General features: G+C 35.5%; 1 protein-coding gene across 1 annotated transcript; it reads left to right on the forward strand.

Moving 5' to 3' along the window:
• Nucleotides 1-3,939: 3,939 nt before the first annotated feature.
• LOC122295149 (pentatricopeptide repeat-containing protein At3g47530) lies at nt 3,940-6,473 on the forward strand. Its single transcript, XM_043104215.1, has one exon. It carries the CDS (start codon nt 4,319-4,321, stop codon nt 6,137-6,139), a length of 1,821 nt encoding a protein of 606 aa, XP_042960149.1. The 5' UTR covers nt 3,940-4,318; the 3' UTR covers nt 6,140-6,473.
• The last annotated feature ends 1,463 nt before the right edge of the window (nt 6,474-7,936 follow it).

Genomic DNA, 7,936 nt, shown 5'->3' on the forward strand with positions numbered 1-7,936 from the left:
AAGTTGCAAGTGGAATTCAAAATGAAGGATCTTGGTTCATTAAATTATTTTCTTGGCATTCATGCTCATCGAGACTTTACGGGCTTACACCTCCGACAATCAAAGTGCATTGGTGATCTTCTCTATCACACTAAGATGATTGGTGCCAAACCTTATCCCTCACCATGCTCCTCGGGACTTAAGCTTTCAGCTCATGATGGTGAACCTCTATCGGCAACTCAAATTACTGAGTATCGCCAAACTGTTGGTGCCCTACAATATTGCACTTTGATTCGTCCGGATATTGCTTTCTCAGTTAACCAACTATGCCAACATATGCATTGTCCAAGATCCACTCATTGGTCTGCTGCTAAGCGGGTTCTCCGCTACCTCAAAGGAACAATTGATCACGACTTATGGTATCAAAAAGGATCTCTTACTCTTCAAGCCTATTGCGACCCCGATTAGGCTAGTAATCCGGATGATCGCCGTTCAACTACAGACTATGGTGTATTTCTTGGTTCATGCTTAGTGTCTTAGAATTCTAAGAAACAAATTGTTGTAGCACATTCCAGCACTAAGGCGGAATATCAGGCTTTAGCAATCACCACAGCCGAACTCTATTGGGTTAGAATGCTTCTCAAAGAACTCTTTATACCGCTCTCTATCCCTCCCACAATTTGGTGTGACAACATTGGTGCATTAGCCTTAGCTTCTAATCCTGTTTTTCATGCTAGAACCAAGCATATTGAAGTGGACTACCATTTTATCCATGAGAAAGTTCTTAATAAAGATATTACACTCAAGTTTATTTGTTCTCAAGACCAGAGCTGATGTTTTTACAAAATGATTAAGCACCAGTCAGCAGTCGCTTTTGTGAGCTTTAGAACAAGCTAAAAGTGTGCCTACCCCCTTCCTTTGTAGAGGGATGTTAAGCAAGAGACTCAGTCCACTCTCAACACCACAGACTTATCACCAACGACTTCATCATCTGCAACAAACTTATCTGCTCCAACAACTTGATTTACTTTAATTTTTGCTTCCGCATATCTTGTACTCGATATCTATTGTTTATTTCATATATATTCTTATCATTGTAATTGTAACAACTTGAGCTATATAAATAAACCAACACACGGACTGGTTTGGCATTGAGGCCAAAACCATTTATTCATATCTTATTTCTTTCACCCTATACCATCAAATCCAGAACAAAATCACAACAATGAAGCAAATTTGCAACATTAATGGGAAATGAAAATGCCCAACACGACTTGAGGATAATAAAATTTAGCTCTATGGCACAAATCATGTCTCAGAGAGGGACATATCTACCTAGTGTTATTTGAACATCCCTCACAAAATTACCTGCAGAATACGTGGCTTAATTATAAGAATGAACCAAACCGGCCTAACCTTAACGGTTCAGAGAAGTAACCTTCTTTTTTAACTAAAATAAAAAAGTAAATAAATAAATAAGAGTTTTCTCTAGATGACATAAGAAAAAGTTGGATGCATGCAAGGGAGCCAGGGGGCAACAAGGAAATTAAAGGTACCACATAGGAAGAAGTATCTGCAGAGGATATAGGCAGGACCTTTAGTTTAAAGATTTGTTGGCATATTTTACCAGATAGATCTCTCTAGGGCTATCTGGAACCCTTTGAAGGGGAATTAGCATTAAGTAGACACCTTCGTGATGTTCTAGTCAGTGTAAATGAGAAAAAAGGCTTCCAATTGCTTACATGCTTGATAAAGCTATAACAGATGGATTACATTTCAATACGATATAAGATCGATTATATAACAGATCGATTATATTTCAATAGCAGTTGATGTATACTTTACCACCAGGTTATGCAAAGTATGAAGGAGGAAAGATCGAAGAGTATCAAACAAACTCAACTTAGCATAATATTATATGAAGTGGCTTGCCTGCTCCTAGGCAGTTCGTGTCATGAATTCATAAAACTAGAAACGGTTGGAGCACCTCAAACATCAAGAAATACAAGTATTGTGATAAACTGCCACAAGAACCAACATATTGTCAAGCACTTCTCCCTTCCTTTAAAGCATCCAAATACACAATAATGAGAAATGACAAGGTTGTGCTGATCATATCAAGAATGTCAATCAAAATTATGTGAAGCAAGCTGATATTGCATTCGCAGTGAGAAGTGGTAATTGCTTAAGTCTATAAGAATAAACAAGAACAATAATATATAGGCAGATGCCTTTCCAAACTTTTTTTTTTTCTAGTATGTAATATAAACGGAGGTAGCTTAAAATTAGTAAGAATGCAATGGAGATTTTTTAGCACTACATAAAAGAACATGGAAATTCAGACAAGCTCTTTTCTAACAGTCTTTTGAGAAAGGTTTGGTGGGTTTTTCTGTCTTTTTTTCTTCTCTGAGTGGATTGCTCTAGCTTGAGAGATTTTCATAATTTGTGCAATCACCAATAAAGAGTTGATTTAGCTGTTGGAAACTGTAATTGCTTCTACAATTCTGTTGGATACAACTGGCTATGAAAACCGCAATGTAATCAGCTAAGGGCTCGTTTAGTGAGTAAGATGAGATGAGAATTTTGTGAATAGTAATAAGATAGTTTGAGTTGAGTATTTTTTATATTTTGAAAAATAAGAAAGAAAAAGTTGAATAAAAAATATTATAACGTTAAAATATTGTTAGAATATAGTTTTATAATATTATTTTTGTTTGAAGATTTGAAAAAATTAAATTATTTTTTATTTTTTATTTGAAAGTTTGGAAAAGTTGTAATGATTAATTTGAAAAAGTTGTAATTATTAGTTTGAAAATGTTTGTATTTAAATTATGTTTAGGAATGAGATGAGATAAGAATTTTGAGATGAGATCTATTTCCAAATAAATCCAAAACAACAAAACCTTAGTAGTTTTTCACCTTAATGTTTATGACCAAACTCCTCAAGGAGTAAACAGCCACTTCGATTCATTTCACATTAGCCTTTTCTTTTTCATAAAACATTTCACACTTGTACTTCAATTACATAAAGCAAACATTGAAATAAAGAATGTGATATGACACAAACAAAATGAAATTCTTCGAAAATCAAATAATTCAATACAAAAAAAGTTAAAGATAAAGCAAGCCCTATTCTTTGCCCATTTGTATAGAACTCAAAATAAGCACAAAAAGAAATTAAACTTTTGAGTTATATGCACGAAAAGTCTCAATTAAACTATAAAAGATAAAAACACAAACATCTATACGGGATTTAGTGCTTACTTTAGAAATCCATGATAGAAAATATATTTGTAATTATAAATTATATAACTGTCGCATAATCGTTTTGATAAAAATAAATAAAATATGAGATTTACGTTAAAAAAATTAAATTTTTAATAATAACTCTCATTTTTTTTTAAATGATTATGCGATATTTACGCATAAGGATAGAGTTAATCTTATCGTAAACTTGCTCTCCATAAACACTCTTGATTTCATCCAGAGTTACAAATCCTACAAATTCCATATATAAATAGATATGAAATTTGTAGAATTTATAGTCGATCTAAAATTTAAAATTTTGTTCCAAGTTACTGAAAGTGGATCTCAAAATCTAGGGTTTGTATTCGATATTTTATTTGTAATTTTCTCCCAAATCACTGAAAGTGGATCATAGAATCTAAATTTTGTAGTCGATCTGTAATTTGTAATTTTGCCCCAAATTATAGTAGTTTCATATATAGAAATATGTAGTCGATCTCAAAAATTAAGAGTTTGTACCACCATTTCTCTCTTATGAAGTATTCTTTGAGTGGGAAAATCGTGGTTATTAAGGGATATTAACTAGTTTATCCATTTAGATTGTCGAGGAAAATTATGAATTCAAAATTTAAAGATCAAGAACTTGCTGCATAACAGTACAACAGCCCAAGACATTAATTCTTTAAATCTTGTATGCTTATTTATATGTTTTACTTCATATTGCTTGGGTTTTTTCGAAGCAGCTAATCTTCCAAGATATTAAAGCTACCATAACTCTATGGTTGATCCCTAGATTATTTCTTAAGTTGAAGAACCAGTGATGAACTTGTATTTGTCGAGTCACCTACGTCCCCCCTCCGACGTGCACACTCATTCTATTCCTACGTACGGCGGTACGAAGGTTTAAGGTGACGAAGCTAAGAGATGAACTTGAGGTACTACTATCAGAACATCTGCATGTCATGAGTTATTCCCAACATAGATGGACTTGTAATTCCTTGGAAGTGTTTTCCTGGTGATGATGCTCCGTAAATGTCGAAGTGCAAAGAGACATGCTCAAATTACATTTATACTCGATCTTTGAGACCAAAGAATGAAACTAATTCGCCTAATGGGACAAATTCCGCACTACCGCTCATTCGCTACTGCTGCATTTCTTGCCGCTCAAACACTTGAAGAGGAACGACGGCAACTGCTTTCTCTAATAAAATCATGCACCCAGAAGACCCATTTGCTTCAAGTCCACGCCCACCTCATCCGTACAAGTCTTCTTCAAGATCCCACCATTTCCCTCAACTTCTTATCCCGCCTGGCACTCTCTCCCGCACGAGACATGGACTATTCCCGCCAGTTTTTTACTCAAATCTCGGACCCATTATCCTCTCACTACAACACCATGATCAGGGCCTACTCTACGAGCAATTCACCGCTGGAGGGGCTTTATATGTACCGAGAAATGAAACGACAAAGCGTGCGTGTTAACCCTTTGTCTTCTTCATTTGCTATCAAGTCTTGTATTAAGCTTTCTTCATTGTTAGGGGGAGTTCAGGTTCACGCTAGGATTTTGACAGATGGGCACCAGTCTGATAGCTTATTGCTTACTACTTTGATGGACTTGTATTCATGTTGCGAGAGGTGCGATGAAGCGTGTAAGGTGTTTGACGATATACGTGACAGAGATACCGTTGCTTGGAATGTGTTGATTTCTTGTTTTATGCGTAATGACAGGACCCGAGATGCATTGGTTTTGTTTGATATTATGCAGAGTGGCAGCGATGGATGTGAACCTGATGATGTCACGTGTTTACTTCTCTTGCAAGCATGCACCCACTTGAATGCATTGGAATTTGGTGAAAAGATCCATGCTTACATTGGAGAGCATGGTTATGGTACTGGCAGCAAGTTGTGTAATTCTCTGATAGCAATGTACTCACGTTGTGGGTGTTTGGAGAAGGCTTATGGGGTGTTTAATGGAATGCTCAACAAGAATGTGGTTTCATGGAGTGCAATGATTTCGGGTTTAGCGATGAACGGGCATGGAACAGAAGCTATTGAAGCATTTTGGGAGATGCAGAAAATAGGTATTCCACCGGATGATCAGACGTTTACTGGAGTTCTTTCTGCTTGCAGTCATTGTGGGTTAGTTGATGAGGGAATGATGTTTTTTGATCTTATGAGCAAAGAGTTTGGGATAGCGCATAACACTCATCATTATGGGTGCGTGGTAGATCTCTTGGGCCGTGCTGGTTTGCTTGATCAGGCATATCAACTTATACTTTCAATGTCGGTTAAGCCAGATTCAACAATGTGGAGAACCTTACTTGGGGCTTGCCGAATTCATGCTCATGTTACCCTTGGAGAACGTGTGGTTGGACATTTGATCGAACTTAAGGCTCAAGAAGCTGGGGATTATGCTCTGTTGTTGAATATTTATTCTTCGGCGGGCAAGTGGGACAAGGTAATAGAAGTGAGAAAATTTATGCAGGAGAAAGCAATACAAACCACACCTGGCTGTAGTACGATTGTTTTGAAGGGAGTAGTGCATGAGTTTGTTGTGGATGACGTTTCACATCCACGAAAGGGCGAGATTTATGAGATGCTGAATGAGATTAATCAGCAACTAAAGATAGCCGGTTATGTTGCTGAAGTTTCTGCTGAATTGCACAATTTGGTTGCTGAAGAAAAAGGTGATGCGCTCCCTTATCACAGTGAGAAATTGGCTATTGCATTTGGGGTTCTTTCTACTCCACCTGGCACAACAATCAGAGTGGCCAAGAATCTTCGTACCTGTGTTGATTGCCACAATTTTGCAAAGGTTCTCTCGGGTGTTTATAACCGAGAGGTGATTGTTAGAGATCGCACCCGGTTTCATCATTTTAAAGAAGGACGTTGCTCCTGCAATGACTATTGGTAAGAATATTTAAGGCCTCTCCTATAGCAATTATGTATGCTCAATGGCTGATGATATACGCGTTGATCTGTGTTGCATATTTCACAATTTGCATTATAATGCTGTCAACTGTCACGTTGACTATAAGATGATGATCATTGTATCCAACAAAATCATGTTGACAATGAAGATTATGACTAGAAGATGATCATCACTGTACCTCTCCATAGAACTTTTGTGGGTTTTTCCTTTTTGGTTCTTTTTAATGCTGCTTGTTCTTGGAAGCCATCAAAAGACTGAATTCTACTTAATAATATTGAGCTGAAACTGTACCGGCTTTGGTTAGTTTCTAAAACAACAACATGCACTGCTTGATGTCTTTTTCATGATCGCATTTCTAGGAGGCTTCCCTCTCTGGTGTAGCCTCTGGAACATTTAAGACCGCTGAATGAGAAAGCAGCCAACTTCAACTCATATGGAGGCAGATGTTTAGTTGGGTTCATGATTGTGATCTGATGTTTGTTTTGGTTTTAATGTCCGAATCTTTCCAGTGTTTCTGTGCCATGCTGTGATTCGATGGATAATGAATAACACTTAAAGAAGGAGATGGACGACAGAATCTATAGTTCATAAAATAATATAGCAAGGGTCCTAGCAATTCCATTGTAGACATCATGTAGATTATTGTCTTCAATAACTCATACTGACCTATAAACAATCATGGTAAACTTCATTATCCGGCATCTGTACATCCGAGGTAAATGAAAGCATCATCCAATAGCAGTCAACTTTCCATGTATTTTGCATAATTTCGTCCAATGACAATCATCTTTTGGTGTAAAATTATCGAATAATCACTGTATATAAATTCCCAAACTGTTATGGGTACTTGGCCTGCATTTTATCTTCAAGTTTCCTTGATGCTTTTTTTCATGATCTGAATATTATTCCTTTATATTTGAACTAAAATGAATTATTATGGTGTGCAGTACTTGTTCCTTGTATTCTAAAGACAGCAGTGGTTTCTTTTGTGTATTATAGAAAGGAAAATGTCTTGGTTTACAAAAAGATCTTCTAAAGACAAAAATGATGTGGTTTTCTATATAAAAATTTAAAGTCTTTTTCTTATTGTAAAATACTTATGTATCAAATTAAATTATGTTAGTTGGTATATTTATTTTTATAATATCTCTTTATAGATCTAACACTATGATAAATTTCTACGGATCTTAATGGCTCATATATTCTTAATACCACATTGTGAGTTGGGCCTAAATAAATATGAGAAATGATCATATTTGTAATTTTAGGGCGTGCAATTTCTGCAAACTCTTTAAAAAAAGTGGATAAATCTGATAGACAACCACAAAATAGAACCCAATATAAGCGCAAGTTGATGCCCTTCCTCCAAGTGATGCATATATAAGAGAATAACAACGTGGTGCATTTCCTTCTACATTAATTCATATTCGACGTCGTTTTGGAAATGAATTAGTTAGCCACTCATTGTTTTAGTAGCAATATCTACCGAATGTTTAGCACACAACCTATTTAAATAGAATAAGAAAAAATCTAGTTGCAAGCATAACTGCGTACTAATATGTACACTAATATAATGCGATTGGTCAAAAAGTAGATTTTATTAAAAACAGTGTCAATTTAAATTTTGAATGCGAATGAATCAATATTAATACGCATATTAATACGTGACTTTATTTGTACGTAGCAAAACTCTTTAAATAATTGGAAAAGATAACAAAAATTTAGTGATAGTGGAGTTATCACTTAAATTTAATGAAACTTAAATTCAATTTTATAAAA

This window comes from Carya illinoinensis, chromosome 14, assembly GCF_018687715.1.
Source record: "Carya illinoinensis cultivar Pawnee chromosome 14, C.illinoinensisPawnee_v1, whole genome shotgun sequence".
Lineage (NCBI taxonomy): Eukaryota > Viridiplantae > Streptophyta > Magnoliopsida > Fagales > Juglandaceae > Carya > Carya illinoinensis.